The sequence below is a fragment of the Cupressus sempervirens genome, chromosome 7 (assembly GCF_028749045.1).
Source record: "Cupressus sempervirens isolate cs-2001-9-10 chromosome 7, ASM2874904v1, whole genome shotgun sequence".
In the NCBI taxonomy this organism is placed as follows: Eukaryota; Viridiplantae; Streptophyta; class Pinopsida; order Cupressales; family Cupressaceae; genus Cupressus; species Cupressus sempervirens.
The window spans coordinates 653,831,475-653,851,748 of NC_143124.1; the positions used below are offsets into that span (position 1 = coordinate 653,831,475).

At 34.6% G+C, this 20,274-nt stretch overlaps 1 protein-coding gene across 1 annotated transcript; it reads left to right on the plus strand.

The window, feature by feature from the left end:
• The first annotated feature begins 14,835 nt into the window (after window positions 1-14,835).
• Window positions 14,836-19,410, plus strand: LOC149548363 (phospholipase A1 PLIP3, chloroplastic-like). Its single transcript, XM_089792448.1, has 5 exons — window positions 14,836-16,469; window positions 16,852-17,499; window positions 17,799-17,858; window positions 18,049-18,465; window positions 18,595-19,410. The coding sequence occupies exons 1-5, from the start codon at window positions 15,564-15,566 to the stop codon at window positions 19,048-19,050; spliced, it is 2,487 nt and encodes an 828-aa protein (XP_089648574.1). The 5' UTR covers window positions 14,836-15,563; the 3' UTR covers window positions 19,051-19,410.
• The last annotated feature ends 864 nt before the right edge of the window (window positions 19,411-20,274 follow it).

The following is a 20,274-nucleotide window of genomic DNA, read 5'->3' on the forward strand; positions in this document are numbered from 1 at the left end:
TCTAGGTATATAAAAATAATCTGGTCTTTGAGATCAGCAAACATTTTACTCATATATCCTTGAAATGTGGCACCAACATTAATGAGCTCGAAGGGCATCCTATGATATGCAAGCATACCCCAAGGAGTGGTGAAAGTTGTTTTATGTTGATCTTTCTCTTCCACTTCTATTTGATTGTATCCTAAGAATCCATTGAGCATGGACATCATCTCATCTCTAGCTACCATTTGTAGTAAGTAATCCATGTTAGGGAGAGCAAAATTGTCTTTCAAAGATGCCTAATTCAAATTCTTGAAATCTACACAGATTCTTATTTCTCCATTTTTCTTCCTAACTAGTACTATATTAGCTACCCAAGTGGAATGATGAATGGGATAAATGATTCTCACCTTTAGCATCTTGTCTACTTCTTGGAATATAGCATCTACCACTTTTGGATTATAATTTCTCTATTTCTATCAGAAAGTAATTGCATCAAGTTTCAATGGAATTTGATGCTTTATTTTCCCGTCCCTATAGCTTTTCAAATCTTCGTAACTCCAAGAAAGTACATCTTGTTATTCTATGAAAATTTTTCTGGTGGCTTCCTTCTCTTTAGGCAAACAACACTTTCCAATGTTAATCATTTTGGGACTATGAGCATCTCCAATATTCACTCCTTCATACTCACCTGTAGTAGGGCCTTTTTCCATCCTCTTTCACTTGATGTAGGCATCATGTCTATTAAATAGCTTTTCCAAAGATACAAAATATGGGGGGATGATATTACCTTGGAATTGGACTTCATCAGTTTGATCTTCTTTTTGCCCATGGTCGAGGTCTCCATGATTTTCTTCATTTGATGAGTGTTTACAAGTAGCTTTGTCATTTTCTAAGAACAATTGTAGACTCTTATCATCTTCAAAGACTTGCCAAAATTTTGTATTTTCTAGAACAAAGGCTCGATAAACAATCTCAACCTAGTATTTCTTATCCTTGAATTTAGGATGAAGTAGCAATAGGGAAGCGAAAATAGCTAAGGAATCTACTTTGGTATTCATCTCCCTTGGTACTACTTCAACAGAAAAAGCATCAAGGCCTTCTATTTCATCCCAAACTTTTTTTCTATAGTTTTTCAACTTGTGATTCTTTACTAAGTATTATCCTTTAATTTGTCTCAAAATGAGTTATGCATCACCTCAGGCTTTCAAAATCTTTGTTCCTTTTTTCTTTGCAGCTATTATCCCAAGGAGTAGGGCTTCATACTCCATAGTGTTATTAATATTTCCAAACTCCAATTTTAAAGCCATGGGTTTGGGCTCTCCTTTAAGAGGTATTAACACTACACATGTGCCAGATCCTAATGAGGAGCAACTTCCATCGAATTCCAATGTCCATATGGACAAAGACTCTTTTTCTTCACTAAGGATTTTCGATTTTGGTTCTTTGATTCCCTACTCATTCAAAGTATCTTTAGTAAATAACATGTAATTGCCAAACTCTAATTCTTGATAGAGGACCTGTGCTTTATGGTCATCTAACTTTAAGACAGTAAATTTTGCCTTTTCCTCAGGTTCCAAATTAACTTTCTTTCTCCCTATGGGAATAATTACTTGAGACCAGTCAAGTTTTATTTCTCCCCCTAAATCTTTGCAAAAAATTCTGCTTAAGAGAAGACCATAGCTTTCTAGAATATTCGCAACCAGAATAGTCAATAACAACTTCTTTTTTGAGTGGAAGGCTAGGGCTACTTGAGCATCTTTAATTTGTCCAAGTAATGAGACTTTCTTAGCATCCATTGAATAAAATTTCCCATGAACTTTAGTGAGGGTAAAACCCAAAGCTTTAGCTACAAAAAAAGGCATCACATTATTTGACACATGTAAATCTATTATGCAATTACTTAATTTACATCCATCGATATATAGGAGATGTAAAATGGGTTAGGTTTCTACCTGGGGGAAGTCACCAAGATAGTGGAGTCTTCTTGATTAAACAGGTTAGACATCAAAGGTTCATCTTCCTCCTCAATGGTAACATTATGATTCAAATCTGAAGCACTCCCTTTACAACGATCTACTAATCTTTTCAACTTTGAGGGATGAGATTTCAGATAATCTATAGGGGAGATTTGAATTTTTGACTCTTCACAAAATTGGATGAAATCAAAAGGGTTCTTGTCCTTACTTGTTTGAGATGTCAATGCTCCTTGATCAATGCAAATATTATTTGATGGAAAGTTGGGGTCACTTCCTAGAACATGACTGGAGGATTACTTTTTGAGCTTTTGACCTTAGGTTAATACTGTGTATGAAGTTCCATCAATAGTTGCATAACATTCTCCCTTTGGCTTAGAATCAGATTCATATTCCAAGAATAAATTTCCAGAGTCGCCATTTGAGTATGAATCTAACTCAAGGCAAAGGGATGTGGTGTTCAATTCATTAGTGGATAACAACTACATCATATAAGTAGTTTTTGGACAACTTTCACTATCATGATCTATTATTAAATGAAACACACACATATTTCCTTTCTTCTATGCGACTTCAATTGCCAACCTTGGTCGTTGTCCTGTAAGTTGTGGAAATTTTCCATCATTATTCCTTCTTGATGGATTTTGATAGTTCCACTGGTAAGAATTATTAAACCCAGATAATTGTCTCTTCACTGCGACCAATTTGTTTGATAAATTTTGAATCAATTCATCAAACAAAGTGGTATTGTTAGAACTTCCCTTGGTTTGGAGTTCTCTTTTCCATTCCTTGGCAGAGATCAGGTCATCTTCAAATTCAACCACCTTTTTTTGTGCATCAACTAAATCTGTGGGTTGAGACCTTCTTAAATTATAATTGATGTTTGATGGCATCACACTTATAAAAAATGTTTTCAAATTGCTAGTAGTAGGTCTATCAACTGTTGGGATCCTGCTAGTGATCTTATTAAAAGTTTCAACAAAATCCCTTATACTCATGGTAGCTTGTTTTTTAATAGATGTCAACTGTGTTAAAAAGGCATGCTCATCTTCCATCATCTTGAATGTTGTTTCAAAGGCCGTCCTCATTGTATCCTAATTGGTGATTGAGCCATCATCTAAATGATAAAATTGATCCACCACATTTTTCGTCAAAGTTTCTACAAATAGCCTTACAACAATGTCTTCATGAGCAATTTCTAGGATGTGAGTAACTGCAAAAAAGGCCTTAATATGCTCATCCATAGTAATTTTCCCATCACCTAAAAACTTAGGAAAATTTCTCCATGAACCAAACAGGAGTGGGTGATAAGCTGTTAGGGTTAATGGGCTTGTTGTTGTAGCCCAAGGAGTAGCCATGATTGTTCTAGCAAGGTATGGCAGAAAATTGACAACTGAGGGAGCAGTTACTCTGTGCAAGGCCAATACCTAGCAGGTAGTATGTAAAGAGCTCTAATTTCTAATAGGTGAAAGTGGTATGCTCTAACTTTTCTTTTCACCTTTTTGCTTAGCAATATCTAGGATGGGAAAACCAAGTTTTGTAAGCTTTTCAAAACTAGGGTTTTTCCCACCCCATTCTTTGGTACTTTTGAAGAACCTTGCTTGTTCTAGGATGCTAGATTAATTTTTTCTCTAAACTTCATGTTCTAACCATATTTTTTCCCTTTAGATTTCTCTCCTCTGAACATATCTTTCTAATGCTTTAACCCTAGATTCTTCTTCTTCCAATATTTGGCTAGCATTCCTATAGTGCTTAGCGTTCCTCTTATTTCTCCAAATAAATGTATTAAGGGATGAGATTATATCTTCTTGGTCATCCTGAAATTCAAGATTTGGTTGGAGCACTGGAAATATGTTCTTATGAGGTAGTACCATTTTCCCTCATGTTATAAGTTTATTGTTCAAGTTATTGTTCATATCCCTAGCAGAGTTGCCAAAAATTTGTTGGTAAATAGATTTATTCTATTCTATTTAACCTTTGGGGACCCGAATTTCATGATTAATATCTAGTTACAATAGTTGGAGAGTTGCTTCTAAAAAGACTAATTTTCCTCTAAATTATTAGGTATAGCTCCTTATTGTAGATTCACAATGGTATGTTCTTAACTCGAGAATAGGAGAGGTAAATTGAGCCAAACTATACAAGATTTAACTTAGGCAAGGAATGATTTAAAAATATTAACTAAGTTTGTGAATTCACACATCCTATGAACTCATAAGATTGAATAATTCTAAATTGTGTACTAACTGCTACTACGCCAAATTCACTAGAAACTAAAATGCAAAGGAAGGAAAACTAACTTGTGGGAAAATACCTAAATGATCTCTTTCAAACCATATGATGACAGTACTTATCACATTCAGCTCACTGCCTCAAAACAAGGGATAAAATTGTGTTCATTCCTTGTTTTAATTTAGATAAAAGAGGAAAAGGAAACAAACAATGAACAACTAACAGAATGGAACAAAAAGTAATTCATTCAAAATACCATTCAATTAACTCTGCAACATCTAGTATTCACACCAAAATTTGTCAACCCTTCATTAATCTTTCAAATTCATACATATAAGATTCTGAGATGACCATTACAAAAGAAGTTCAATTGGTTCATCTCCTTCAAAAATGACAAATGGCAAGGATCCCGTTTGTCGATTAAAATGATTACATCAAAATATGGAAAGGGGCAAAATATTAATTAGTTTGCCTTCTTTCTCTTTTCTACTTTTTTCCTATAGGCCTTAGCAACTACAATGATTGGAATTAACTCTTCTTGCCTATGGACATGTACATTGGTGTATCTCAAGAGCCATTTAGCATGTTCTAAGGCCAAATCTTTGACAATGCCCAACTGATCTTGTAATTCTTTCATGGCCATGTGCACACATCCACCAAACTTCTGAAGTTCAGAAACTCTATTCTAATGACCAGAAGCTATTTTTGTTAAACCATCTATGAAAATGAAGAAATTTTTCTGCATGATAGCTACTCCAATGATCACCTTCCCTTGCCCACTAGACTGTGAATTTGTGTCCAAACCTCTTAATAGCTCATAATTTCTATCCTGCTCCTTCTTTACTTTGGATTCAATTTCCTTCAGTCCCGCCTTGACCACCATGATCATTTTAGACTTGAACTGCATGCTTTGAAACCATTCGTCTAAGGGTTCATCTCCATTAGGTAGAATCTTTGCTTCAACAGCCTCCTTTTCCTTCATTTGGATGATCATCTTCAATAAGGAAACACAGTCATCACTCTTGGTTTTCTCTGTGGCCAAGGTGGCTCTATTTGATGATATGTTATCCTTCTTTGTTTCCAACCTCAATATAGCATTACCAATATGCTCTATAATGGAGAGTCCTTCAATCTTGATTTTCCTGCTCCACTCCTTACCACTTTGCCCAAAGTTCTTATCTTCCTAGAGCTGAGAGATGAGTACTTGAACATCTGTAGTGGTGGGATCACTAGCCATAGGCATCTCAAAGATGCTTGCCAACAGAGTGACCAATTGTCTAATGAAGCCATTTAGTTCTTGTATTTTTTCCTTTATTTTGACCTTTGACAACTTAAGGCTTTCCAATTGTCCTTCAATCACTTCATTTGTTGACTTCCACAAGCCAAACTTGGTGTCATGTCTGGCTTCTCCAAGATCAATGAAATGTAAGGAAAAATCATTTGTAGACATATCTTCAAGTCTTCCTTCCTTGGTAGGCTTCTCAATTTCCATGGTCAGATGCCCTATTTCAGGTTCTTGTCCAAGAATGGACAAGGTCTTCTAGTTCTTGACCTTGCTCAATGCTAATCCAGAGTGGATAACAAGAGATACAGTATCTTTGTTTGGGGCTCCTTCATCTTTCTTCTTTCTATCTAAGGTGTCCTCTAGTCATGAATCTATGCTTATTACCTTAGAGGCATTCCCAAGAGAGTCTATGCTAAACATCTGTCTTTTGGATAGAGTGAGTGCTTTCACAGTCAAAGAAAAAGGATTCTTTGGAGTTTGTGAAACAAGTTGCGAAGAACCTTGGCACTTCTCTTCTCTTGCATACTTCTTTGTTGCTTCATTAGATTTAGTGAATTTTCTTTCACTGTGTCCACTATCTCCCAAATCCACCACTTGTACATGAGGACTACTTGGAAAGAGAAGTGCAAGACTCATAGATGGGATTGGATTGTTATGAGGCAAAGAGGGAGGAGTGGCCACACTATCTTTTGCTCCCTCCACCTTCTTCTTGGATTCTAACAAGGATCTGATTGCTAGGAGGGAGCCACCTTGGCAAATTTAAGCAAGGGGAATGTTCTTATCGGGAGCTTGACCACCTCTGCTTGATGGTTGGGCTAGTCCTTGAGTGATAGCTAACGTTACACCTAATGTGTCACCTTGAGAGGAGGGAACTGTAGTAGTTGCTAGAGAGGCCTGAGCTATGGCACTTTTGCTTCAACTCTTCCTTACTATGGTCCATTAGATCCATTTTCCAATCCTTTTGATAATCTATGCCATCATAATATCTAAATCTTCTACATTTTTGTAAGGTTTAGAACTAACAAGAATCTCTCTTAACTTTTTCAAATAGGTGTTGTTGTACATATTTTTCCCATCATCTTCAATTCCTTCAACATCAAGATCAACTTCATTCATCTTTACTTGATCCATTGTAAGCCTGGGGAAAGCACGATCATGGATCTTGAACTCATCTCTACAATTGGCCCATAAGTCTTACATGGCGATGATATGTTTGATCACACTTCCAATTTGGAGAACATCTCTTTCATACCTATTTGGATCAAACATAGGTCTCAAAACCTCATACATCTCCAACTTGTATTTCCTCTCAAACACCTTAAGCATGTTCTTTGCATTAGAATGAGACTCACAACTAAAAGTCCCCACCTTTTTAGGAAACTTGTAACCTTTCTTCTTTAAGCTTCCACTTAGAATGTTCACTTGAATTGCTTGTCTCACGATCTCAATCAACATGATCATATCACTTGGGTATCTCGGTAGCTTCAAGGGGAATCCATCAAAAGCTACAAGATGCAAATACAAAAAGGATGAGAACTGGATGAAAAAGCTCTCAAACTGACTAATGGCTACCATAGCTTTAGGACTAAATCTCCTCTCTGGGCATCCTTGGAGCCCCTTGCAAATTCTCATGGTAAATGCATCATTGACTCTTATATACTTTGCATAACTATTTTCCATCTGTAAACATGGGTAGAACTCATAAGGCTTCACATCATTAGGAAAATTTTCCACCCTTGGGAGGCCTGGCCATAATTGTAGAGAAGCTAACATGTAAATGAGGAAAGAAGGCATATAGAATGTGTTGTAGAATTTTGCAACATGAAGAACATTGGAGAGATTCTTGCTTACCTCATAGGCCCAATAAATATATTAGGTGTTAGAGAAAATAACTTACACCAAGTAGAAATATTGCTCAAAAAAATTCAAAGCTTCTACCTCACCTTTCAATCTATGAAAGAGGACCATGATGTTGACAATCTCAAGTTTGAGATTAGTTCCAAATAGAGTTTTAGGAACCTTACTCTTGGTGCTCTATGGCTTTTGGAACCATGATTGCATGATCACCTTTCTCCAAATCATCTTTTTCATGGAGAATTCAAAAATGGCACCTCCAAATGTTACATCCAAAAATTCTTCCTGCTTCGAAACTTGAAGGCAATTTACCATAGTTTCCCTACCAATAGAAATCAATATTATGTTATTTGAATATACGATCTACCTAGTGTCTGGATTATAATGGTTTATGCATTTGTAAATCAGTTTAGAAGCTTGGACTACAACTAGAAAACCAATTGCCTCAACCAGTCCACGTCCTTGGAGCTTCTCAGTAATGGGATGAATTGGCTTCGATCTCACTCTCCTCTGAAAATCTTGCATTTCGAAGAAGCAAAGAGAAGTGTCCGTGAAATTTTGCAATGAAGACTTAATTCCATTCAACCCATTGAAACCCACAAATCTAATTGCCATTCTATTTGAGAATGAATTTTGAAATCCAAAAAAGAAAAGGATAACAAATGCACATATACTAACTTCTCAAAAAAGGTTGTGCAAATTAATAGAATAATAGTTCAAACAAGAGTAGTAATTTTGCATTGTTCATGTCTCCATCTATATAGGAGATTCAATCCATCTATTGATCTTCAGAATTTGTGCCATGCGAATGAATTGAAGGAGAAGTTCATTGAAGTAGTAAATGTATGGTTTTAATAGATATCCTGATGTCTTTTCACTTTTTTGTTAGCCCAATGGTAATCTTATATCCTTTCACACTTACTTTCTCATTTCTCATTAAGTTTGGAAAGTCACAAATAGAATACTCTGTAAGATGAAACCCACTAAGTTGAATTCTGCTTTAGTAACTTTTTTTCATCACAGTTAAGATACTCCTATCATCATCTTTGGAATTTTTGCACACATTTCATGGGTCCAATCCACTTCTAGGTTTAATTTTCTTTAAAATCTGGGAAATTATCCTCATGGGTTGAAAACCCACCAAGGAGAAGACAATTTCCATTTCTCCGCTCAAGCTTCTATCTTACTTCACCTTTTGTCTATGGTTATCTTTGGGTTCGAGAAAGTCTAAAGTGAGTGCGAAAATCTAGTAGGGGCCCACCTTTTGTTTACTTTTCTTCAAAATTTCCTTTCACAAAAAATCAACTTCATGGGTAGAAAACCTGTTGAGGAGAAGTTGATTTTGAGTTTTCCACCTAGAATGATTATTGAAGCCATGATGAATCCTGGATACTCCCCAAGGTAGATAATCATTAAGGGAAAGAGAAATAATCGTAAGGTACTTCACTATGGTCTTATTTTGACCCATATGCATCATCTGAAACTCTTTGCAGAAAAATGTCTTCATGGGTTGAAAACTCGGCAAGGAGAAGACACAGTCCGGATTTCCACATGCTTCTCTTTTCATTGAGTAAACATCAAATCATAAGTAGAATAACTTTGAAAATGATCTTTGCATGAGCAATGTGAATTTCCATTAGATTAGGTACTAAGCTACCCATAAAATCTCAACTTCGAAAAGGGGAACCACCTGGCCATGAAATGTGGAAAGGGGAGAATGGAAAATTCGACAAAAACTCATTCCACCTAGGGGCTTAGATCTAGATTCAAACACTTGTGACTTTACTAAAACACAAATTCTCACTTTACTAATTGGGTAGAGGAAGAAAAGTGGAGGCAACAAATTGCATCTTTAGACTTAAGAATATACTTGGATTAGACACCACAATGTGATTCACTTGAAGTCATTTTGGAGGGCCATACATTTTGAGAGAAGTACATCTTATTAAATAGTAACACAGAGAAAATCAATTAATTTAAGGCATAAGAAATAAGGTAAAAAGATAAGTTTTTATTCCTCATTATTTCTTTATATTTCATTGCAATTCTTATAGAAATGTATAATTTTGTTGCTATCAAAAGGTATAATAGTAGATTCTACATTGCTGGATTCCATAAGTATACTAGAGTTATTGTGTTGGATCTATAGTTTAACCCCATGATTACATGACAATATTCAATGATTAGCCATTGGTTGCTTAAGGGTTGTGGAGTCTATATTATTTATATTTTAAGCTTTTGTTTTATCTTTTGATTTTGATTTGTGGAGTTGATTACTCAATGACCTAAATGCTCTTTGACTATAAGGTAGGTTTAGCAATTTAATCATTTATAAAAGTTGTGGGTATATAGATCTTGGGATTTTCTATCAATTTAGATGACATAATTAATGATGTGAATGTTTGGATGTTTAAGTGGATTTAGATTTACAATGATGCTTTTACACATGAAGACGTGCTCTTCAAAATTTGTGGCTTTTAGATTTATTAGTTCCTACCTATTCAAGGAACTAATGTTTTTGTAGAGTCTAACAATTAATTATTTGAATACTAAGTATCTAATATTCTAACATTCTACGATGATTCATTTTTTAAATGTATTTATGTTCATTAATTTCTAAATTCTTAATGGTCACCATCAATTTTGCTGAGGTTAAAATTGTTTTTGAATTCAAAAAATAGTAAAAATATATTTGAGTTCATTCTAGAAACTTTGCCTAAATTCTAGTACTTTTTTGACTTCCCCTTCAATTCATCTAGGCAACTACTAATAGTGGAGGCATTAGGGAAAAGCTCCCAACAGGCCAATGAACAATGTCATGACCAATGTTGGTATAGTCAGAAGTGCAACAGCTGCAGTAACAATGAAAGAAGCAACACATTACAAGATGAGATTTGTTCTATTATAAAAATTGACGAGTGCTAACCTTTATCAATGGTGCAGTATATTTGGCATTCCCCACAATAAATATATGGTCATCATTATAATTTTAGACTTGATGATGGTGGTAATATGTGGGGTTCAATTCTTACTAAAGTACTACAATTTATCCGAACCCAAATCTTATCCTTTATTGGGTGCATGGTTTCCTTCTCGAAAATTAAAGCAACTTGTGAATGGTAAACACAGATGCTTGGAGATTATCCCACGTAGACCATGACTGTTGAGCGGTGAGTGGTGATGGACTCGACTATCATCCAGATAAATTGTACAGTTGATCAATTTTCAAAAAATTGAAAACATCATAGATTTTTTTGAAAATTTCAGCATTTGATCTTCATGATCTATGTAGCAAAAGGTAGGGACTCAAGTTCTACCTGAGCTCTTGTTAATGATTTTATTTATAGTTGAAATAATTTAAGTTTTGCATGGCTTGTTGGAGAATTCTTATTGATGTATGATTACTCTTATATGAGCTTCTTTGAAAAATTAGGTCTAATACTATTGTGGAGTTTGAGCCTTGAAAATCTACATGTTATACTTGATTATTTCTATTTTACTTGTTACTTAAAGGTGAATTTTGTTTGGTAGACCTAATATTTGGTCCTTTTGATGTCACCCTCCTAATACTTACACTTTCTTATAGGAGAAGGTACCTTCAAATAAATGTCTTTTTAATTTTTAAATATTCATTTTCAAAATGATTTATGAAAATGACTCTTGTATGAAGGAAAAAACTTCATTTGAAGGTCCTTTCCATGTCATCCTCATATTGGTCACTTTTTATTTTGAAGATATAGTTTGATCATCGAATAGAGTTGTCATGACATGAGATTTTGTAGGATCATAATTTTCTTAGATTAACATTTATTTACACTATAGTTTTAAATATCTAGTTAACATTGATTTTTACCAATATTAGTCATTGTTTGATGCACATCAAAAAATTAAAAACAAAAAATAAAAAAGCTTCAAAATATGCATGCATTATATGTTCATGGCCTTGTTTTGACAAAATACAAGTCCATTAGGATTCATAAAAAATGGGTTATAAAATAAAATAAACTTATTTAAACTATAAATTTAGTAATTAAAATATAATGTAAATAAAATACAAACACTACAATCAATGTTAATGATTTATGTTTAGGCTATTATAAATTTATCTTATTAGTTCATTTCAATAAATGTCATCAACCAATTATCGTTCAAAATTATTTAAATAGGTTCAAAACATTTTCTAAAGTTTATCATTTTTGCAAATATCTTTACAAATATACAAATTGTTTTATGTGTAATTCTAAATTGGTTAATAAGACTCTATAGTCTTATTAATGACATCAACATTTTAAATCTCAAACCATCAATTAATTGGATGCAAGAGTCAAAATCAATTGACCAACTTTTCTTAGGATTGTATATTTTTTCATTTTCATATAAAATAACTTGATTTCACTATTCCATTTGTCATTTTTACTAAGTTCAATATGTGGATGATAAAATCATTAAATTTTGTAATAATAATTTAACATGTATACTTTTGTCCTATTGCTTTTGATAATGATAAAATCACTTAATTTTTTATAATAGTAATTTAACAATCTACAATTAGGAATATTATCAAATTGTTTTAATAATTTCAATTTGCAATACTAATCATAAGGTTATTAATTTTCTTATATAATAGTATACAAGAAATGCATTACTTAGTTAAAAATATAATAACTAATAAATAAGAATGTACTATGCTTTATGTCTATTAATGAAATAAATATAGTACCTTAATTAAATAGCATTGCATATAGTTGCATAATTATTACTTATTATTAAAAATATATAGTTATTCATAATATATTATAAAATTATTACTTTGAATGATAATAGGTGTCATGGATAACTAATAGTATAAGAAGTTATTTATATATGTCTATTATATATCATTATTATCACATAGATTAATTATTACATGCATAATTGTGTGTGATATAATTATTGTAATTATTATCATATGTGATTAGCTAAAAAATATTTAGTTGAATAATGAATGCTTAAATTATTAATAAGAAATGGAAACTTAATTACTTTTACAAATAATAATAGACATTAATCATAATAAATATGCTATTAATTTTTTCTACTGGTGAACATTTTTTACCAAAGTTATGAACTAGTGGGGTCACATTGGGAGACTCCATCCCATGGTGGAATGTTCTAAGGCATTAACACCTTATACATTGGTCTCAAGCTGATATCTACATTCTTCTGAGCCTTATCATTTTAGCCAATCGAGTGCCTCTTTATCTCTCATTGACTCTTGATCCCTCCATGCCCCTTATCTCTCCATTGCTCATATCTCCTTCTATCTCCCATGCTCATCATCTACAAACCCTTATATGTTTGGTTATCTCCTTTATTTCTCCCAAAGCACTCCCTCCATGATGGCAAGATACCTCCCAACACTTCTTCATGACTCTGTTCATGAATCAATGCATACATCTTTTACCTCAACCATATCTATGCTTAGTCATGCACCTCAACCTTTTATTAGTGGAAAGTCATGACAATTGTTACCGAAGTGCCATGAATAACATCTATGCCCACATCAATATAATGTGCATGCATTTTTCATATGACCTCTAACTGTTCTTGACCATCTGTTTTGCTTTTCCAACTATTGATGGGGCATAAACCATTATGGTTACAATGTGGTTTAACTAAGTAATATACTAAATTAGATATTGTTAAATACATATGATTTAAGATTAAACCTTTTCAACATTGTTTGTTAGAAGATCTCCTATATTATTACTACAATTATTATTCAAAGAACTCTAAATTATTGTTTAACAATGTCAAAATTCTAATATTTTTATTACAATTTACATAAATTCCAACTTCAATATAAAATATTATGATAGGAACATGATGCAATTGCGTCATCTTATTTCTAAATAAAGTTATGTGCTATGGAATAATAATGCTTAAAAATACTATAATATATTATAATTAAGTTATTGAAACATATTTTAAAATGAGATAGTTTATTGATTGTTTATTTGATAATATATCTAGAATTTGCACATAAAATAAAAATTTACTTTTTTCACATTAATTCAAATTCCTATGATTTGCTTGTTATACTTATGAAAAAATAAAATTTGGTTGAAGGTGTTGCTTTTGATCTTGGACTTATGTTAAAAAAGTGGGACAAACTATTTTGGGACCATCCCACATTTATTCCATAATTTATTTTGTGGTCACCCACTTAGATAACATCCTTGTCTTTAGTAAGGTATGTGAAGAGCACATGAAATATGTTTAAAAGGTTTTTTCAAATGTATACGTTAAAACTATATGATCATATTGTTTAAAAGGTTTTTTCAAATGTATATATTAAAAGTTCTATATGATCATATTTAGCATTCTTTAGGAATTGAGACAATCCTATTCCTTAGCCACATTATTAACATATATTATTTGTGTATATCAACCTACTCAAACATTTAGGTCATCATAGATTGGCCAACAATAAGAGCTTAGGATTTTCTTAGTTCTAACCAACTTCAATCAATGACTTGTGCTTGGTCTATAAACTAGGAAACAAAGAGGAACAAGCATTCAATAGTTGAAGGCATAATAATGAGAATATATAGAATTCAAAAGAATCCAAAACTTGGTAATTATTCTACATTAGTCATTTTATTTAGATGGATGCCTTGAAGTATGCACCTAGAGTGATCCTTGCTTAACATGGACACCCAATTGCTTATCATAGTTAGGTATTTTCTAAACAACACACACGTGTCAAATGCATGACAAGGTTTCATCATATTTATAAACATGCAACCAATGCAAGCATATATGAGTAAAGAGACAATAGCCCAACCAAGCCACAAGTCTTAACGACTCGTGCGGAGTCAAGAAAGATGTAAATGACATGGATTACAAGTGATTCACATCATAATGTTGTATACATTAAATATTGCATAGTTTCTGCTATTAAAAAGTCAACAAATTCAAAATAAGGTTTGTACACATCCTTGCCAGTTCATAATGAACCATTGAAATCTATTTGACACATTTCACGTCAAGTCTACTCATGCCTAGACATATAAGTAGTAGATGTGCTATTCATGACAAATAAAAAATCATTTACATAATTCACAAAACCCGCTGATTATAGTGATTTAAGAAGAGTTGTAATATGAAGTGCACTCAATATGAAACTTACATCCCTCCACAAGTTTGAAGTTGGCATGTTGAATAAGAAAATAAATCCGAATAGTTTCTAATCACATGATTATCTCTATTCATAAACTCTTTTAAGTGATCAAAATGATCTTAACTATAAGTTAGATATCCTAACTTCTCATACATGTATTAGAATTAGGTAATATAGGTTATTGAATACAACTTTGGGAATTGTCTCTTATACAATTGGGACATGCATTCTTACAAGGGAAGTTAGGTGGTCATATTGTGAAGTTCACTCACTCAAGCAATAATGTCACTCCAAAACAAAGAAGGTACTTCAAGCCTTTGCGTTTTGGTTTCTTGTGAAAGCAAATTGTGCCATGTTTATCTTCAAGTTGTAATAGACAGCACTCCCCCGCATTGAAACGATAAATTCGGAGGGAGGTACCACAGCTCCTAACTTGGCTATGCTCCAGTTCTGAAGTAGATTGGAGCATGGGTGGAGTAGAGCTATCTTTACCCTCCTCCAAGGTCTAGAATGCTGACAATTTTGATGTCAAACTCCGATAAGAGAACGCCACATCATGATAGATCTCAGAGCTTGCGTACACTTGGACTCTACCAGAGGGAATTATGCATATGCGACCATCGGCTTTCTTCTCCCATTCCTACATGAAATAGACATGGCCTACTTATTCCACAAGAAACCAAAAAGCAAAAGCGCTTGCAAAACAGGTGCTCTTGACATTCAATCCAATGTTGCATTTGTTGATTCAACTATAAACACCCGCCAACTTAATGTCAATCCATTCATGTGGGTAGTTTGCCAGTCGTGGTCTTCAGCCTGCAGACGTGGAATTGGGATTTCTGCGCTTGTTCACTTCACCTATTTCAGCAAGAACAATAAAAGTAGATTCCCCGAGTTTGGGAACTTCAAATTGCTGTCTCTGCACATATTGCTGTGGGAAAATCCGGTAAGGACATTGCTGAATTTGTGATTTGAAATTACAGGAACTTTGTGGTTAACATATCATTCCTCTAGTATCATTTGGCTAGGTTTAAACTCTTTAGTAGGTAGGGGAAACATATAAAAAGTATCTTGCATGGATGCTATGGCTTGGAAAACCGTGACAGTTATCGGTAGAGAAGGCTGCTTAGGCACAAAATCAAGAAAATTTTCTACCGATAGGAGTATACCTTTTGAATTGGGATTAAAATGTCAGCCTTGCGAGGCTAATTTGAAGTCTTGCAAAAATCCCAAGTTCTGTCCTCCTATTCCTCCTTTGTTCTCACCTCCGTTACTTTTTTCCGATCCTCTGAAATTTATCTGGATTAACAAAACGAGTGAGGAGGACGTGGAAGGAAGCGCTAAACCTGAGATAAGTAGGGACGAGAGCCGTGATGAGTTCACTAACACAGAATGTGGGGTTGTGAAAACTTCCCAACAAATCGAGGAATCTCATGCAGAGGAAGGGGAAGAAAGTGCGAGGTTGAATGGTTTTCTTGGCCCTGATGATTCACAGACGAAGCTTGCAAAGCAAAGTCCCACGAAATCAAAAGATCCCGATGACAATTCGGGGGCCCAAGCCAGTCAAGGCAACTGTATTTCACCAAATGATGAAAATGAGCCACAGAACCCTAATGATTCCGATGAAGCAAGTCACGCCAATTGGGTTGGGAGAATAATGGAGTTGGGATCTTCTTGGAAAGAAAAGAGGAAATGTGATCCAAATTCATCTACAAATGCAGCCTCCAGCTCGATTAGGGAACCCTGCTTGTCCCAAAAGATTGATTACGGTTGCAATAGTGACCCTAATCATCCGGTGTACACTTGCAAAGGTCATGAGGAATTTTTGTGTTATCTGAGGAAACAAGTATCTATCAATGAAGTAACCCACAACAGGGATTCCTTCTCTAGGTTACTGCATCCAGTATCCTTGCGGGATACAAAGCTTTACGCTCAGATGTCATTTCTATGCGACCAGGCATATTCAATTCCTCGGATTAAGGTAAATATGCTTCAAATCATCTACTCCATGTTTATTAAGTTCTTATTACTTGAATTTATCATTACAGGTAATAATGGATATTGTTTAACTTTATAATAATACAATTGCATAGAGTTTATTATTCATTTACATCTTTTGTTCTCTATCTTTCATCCTGATGATGAAGTGTGATCTGAAATGTTGATGAAAAAACAGCAACACAATTGAATCCAGAAACATTCAAAGAGTTTTTTATTATTATTTTATTAAGGAATCTGTAATTATGATACATGTTAAAAAGATATTTGCAGTAGCATTCTGTCTAAGTCATGGATAATTTTATTCCCTTGATGTCCATGGTAGTTAGTAGTAAAGACCTAAACTTACATTTGTGTCCACACAGCCAACAGAGCTCTGGAGGTTCTATCGACTCCGTTATGTCACTTCATCCTTGGACAAGACAGCTGAAAGAACTGCTAAAGTTGCGAGTTCTATGTCAGCTACAAACAATGGCGTGCAATCATTGTCAATCTCTTCTGAAACAAGAGGAGAAGGCAACTCTTGGGGCAATGATGGAACTGAATCCAAGCCCTCTGTAAACCCTATGGTGGCTTATGAAATAGCTGCATCTGCAGCTTCTTATCTGCATTCACAAACAAAATTCATCCTACCCTTTAAATCCCAGGGAAGAAATGAGGTAGATAATAAGGAAAATTTGAATACGGCGACAAAGCTGGATGGAACAACAGACACTGATAATAATCGTATAAATAACAAAACTGAGAAAGATACAGAAGATCCTTCGATGGTAGAAAGAAGATCTTTTAGAGATACCCAGCAGACACAACAAGCTGAGCCTAATAAGCTCTCCAGCGTGTCCAAGCCAGAGATGACTGCCATTGTAGCTACCTCATCGGTCAACACTCTGGCTGCTAGTGAAGAGGATATGAAACAAGTAGCTGTTACAGATTTGCAGTCATTACATCCTCGTCCTTGTGAGTGGTTTATATGTGACGATGACAGAAGGCATACTCGTTTCTTTGTAATTCAGGTAAGTACCATGCTAAAATGCTTCCTAATATTAATTTATTGAAGTTCATACTTATGGCTGCTTTCTAATTTGAATAATCTCTCTCTTTGATTCCATATGCAATAGTATCTTTGCACACAAAATTTCCATTCTGATTATGTCATCAATCTAGCTTTCTCTTTATTTGAGGTCTATGTGAGAATTCCGTTATCAAGTATTACTTGTAGTGTGTCAAAACTTTGTGGTGTGCAGTATATAGTATTTTTCAGGAATGAATATTTTAATATATTGTCTTAATGTATTTTACTCTGCATTGATAGGGATCCAATTCATTAGCCTCATGGCAAGCAAATTTGTTTTTTGAACCCACACAATTTGAGGTATGTAAGAATATCCAGTTGGTAAGGCATGCATTCTGAAGACTTTATGTGGAGATCCTTTTAATAAGGTTATGCATGAGCATCTCAGTTGCAAATCATTATGGTTGATTACAAAATTTACATGAATGGCTCTAAACAATGGTTCACCTGATTTGCAATTCATGGTATCTTGGAATATACTTGTTTGCAGGGCTTTGAAGTCCTTGTACACAGAGGAATTTATGAGGCTGCCAAGGGAATGTATGAGGAACTCTTGCCGAAAATTCTCTCTCATTTGAGAAGACATGGAAAGGATGCAAAATTTCGATTCATAGGTCATTCCTTAGGAGGAAGCCTTTCATTGCTTCTAAATTTGATGCTTCTTATAAGAGGGGTGGCCTTGAAAACATCACTTCTACCAGTTATAACATTCGGTTCCCCTTGTGTTATGTGTGGAGGAGACTACCTGCTCCAGAAATTAGGTTTGCCCAACAATCAGGTACAGGCTGTTATGATTCACAGAGATATTGTACCCCGTTCCTTTGCATGCAATTATCCAGATCATGTTGCAGAAGTTTTGAAGAGGGTAAATATAAGCTTCCGAGATCACCCTTGTCTTAATTACCAGGTAAACTTACATTCTTCTGCTGGAAATTTGTCGTAAGATTTGACATGACACAATGTGTTCACTGAAATGTCCTTGCATTTGCTGAATTGATTGTTTGATTTTGTCCATGAATTGTATCTTCGAATGCAGAAAATTTTGTATGGACCCATGGGTCAGCTGTTGATCTTGCAGCCAGATAAGAAAACCTCTCCTCCTCATCCATTACTTCCTTCTGGCTGTGGTTTTTATGTACTCCACCACATTAAGTCGGAGAATAAAGACCATGACAATGGGCTTTCCTGCACACTTCAAGTTCAGGCTGCTCAGAGAGAATTTTTGAACACTCCGCACCCACTTGAAATTCTTAGTGATAGGTGTGCTTATGGTCCGGAGGGAGCCATATCTAGAGATCATGATTCAAGTAATTATTTGAAAGTGATCAATTACATTTTTTGGCAACATGTAAGAAAGTTGCGAAGGGGGCAAAGAAGGCAGCTACGGTGGCCTTCAGTTACTGCAGATTCTACAGTGTCTTCAAAGAGACCCTCCAAACCAGCTGAGGAGGAGGGTAAAATGTCTGAAGATTTAACAAGTATCTGCAAATAAGGCGTGTCAAGGTTCTGCAGTCTTCATATTGAATGCCTCTTTGATGTAGCCTGGTGGAATCTGGATATGCTTTAGTTCGAGTTTCAAAATATCTGTATGATTTATCAGCATATAATTTAAATCATCGGGCTTCTTATGGAAGCTCCAAACTGGACTCTGAGGCACATCAGTACCTGTCAAAAATGTCATATCATGTGGAAATTTGTTATCTTCATGGACAATGATGTTGTGCTGTCAGGAGTCCTTTTACTTGTAACTAACAAGGATAAACTCTATGTACTTGTAAATAACATGGATATTTGTAATACGCCATGATAAATTTTGCATCAAGCATGAATGAAAGAGCACTCTTAATGGAAATGGGTGACAGTCATTGAAATTCTCTTTTCAGTTTGGTCCAATTTGGTTTTTCCATCAGGAAACATTTGTATTGGATTTGCCTACCAAGAAAGACACGTAATTGAAGTGCATGAGATTTGCACTTTGTGGCTTACATTTTTTTTTGTGTTATGCAATTTGCTTGTGATGTCAACAGCTTACATTTTTGTTTAAGTGATACATGCCTTTGATTGTGATATCATGATGCTGACGTGGGTTATGAAGGATTCATTTCTAGTTCCTTCAGTTAACTATGTTGTTGTAGAGACACACACAGAGCACATCAATCAGTTATGGATAACCTAATAACCTAAGTGAGGTGAAGCTCATGCTGAAGAGAATTATTTATAGCCAAGAATTTATTCAAAACCATTACAAATTTAGAGGTAAGCGCTGCAAGGTAATCATTGTTAGTGACAATATCACAATCTTGTCTCCAATGAGGTTGTCGAGAAACTCGGTTTTAAGAGGATTGAACATCAAAATCTACTCAAGGTATTTTGGTTGTTAAAGGAACATCAATTGTCGGCATATGAACAGTGAAAGATTAAATTTCAAATAGGTGCTTTTAAAGGCAAAATCCTATGTGACATCACGCATATAAACATTTATCATGTGTTAGGTAGGTTTTGGTGTTTTGAAAGATTTGCATGATGGAAGAGCAATTAGCTATACCTTGTGGAATGATGCTAAAAAGTATATTGTGATTCTTTGAAGAACAATGGTGTAGAGGAAAACAGTAGCTTGAATGTGCTACGGGTGACAAGAGATCAATTCTTGGAGGAAGCCACGTACCAAGAAGTTTTGTGCTCATGCTTAAAGCATACATATGTCGTAAGTGCAAAG

What these genes read in the sequence shown, in the direction of transcription:
- LOC149548363 (XM_089792448.1), top strand. Translation starts at nt 15,564, where the DNA reads ATGGATGCTATGGCTTGGAAAACCGTGACAGTTATCGGTAGAGAAGGC. An exon ending in ATTCAATTCCTCGGATTAAG is followed by an intron (nt 16,470 to 16,851) that starts GTAAATATGCTT and finishes GTGTCCACACAG; the next exon opens with CCAACAGAGCTCTGGAGGTT. An exon ending in ACCCTTGTCTTAATTACCAG is followed by an intron (nt 18,466 to 18,594) that starts GTAAACTTACAT and finishes CTTCGAATGCAG; the next exon opens with AAAATTTTGTATGGACCCAT.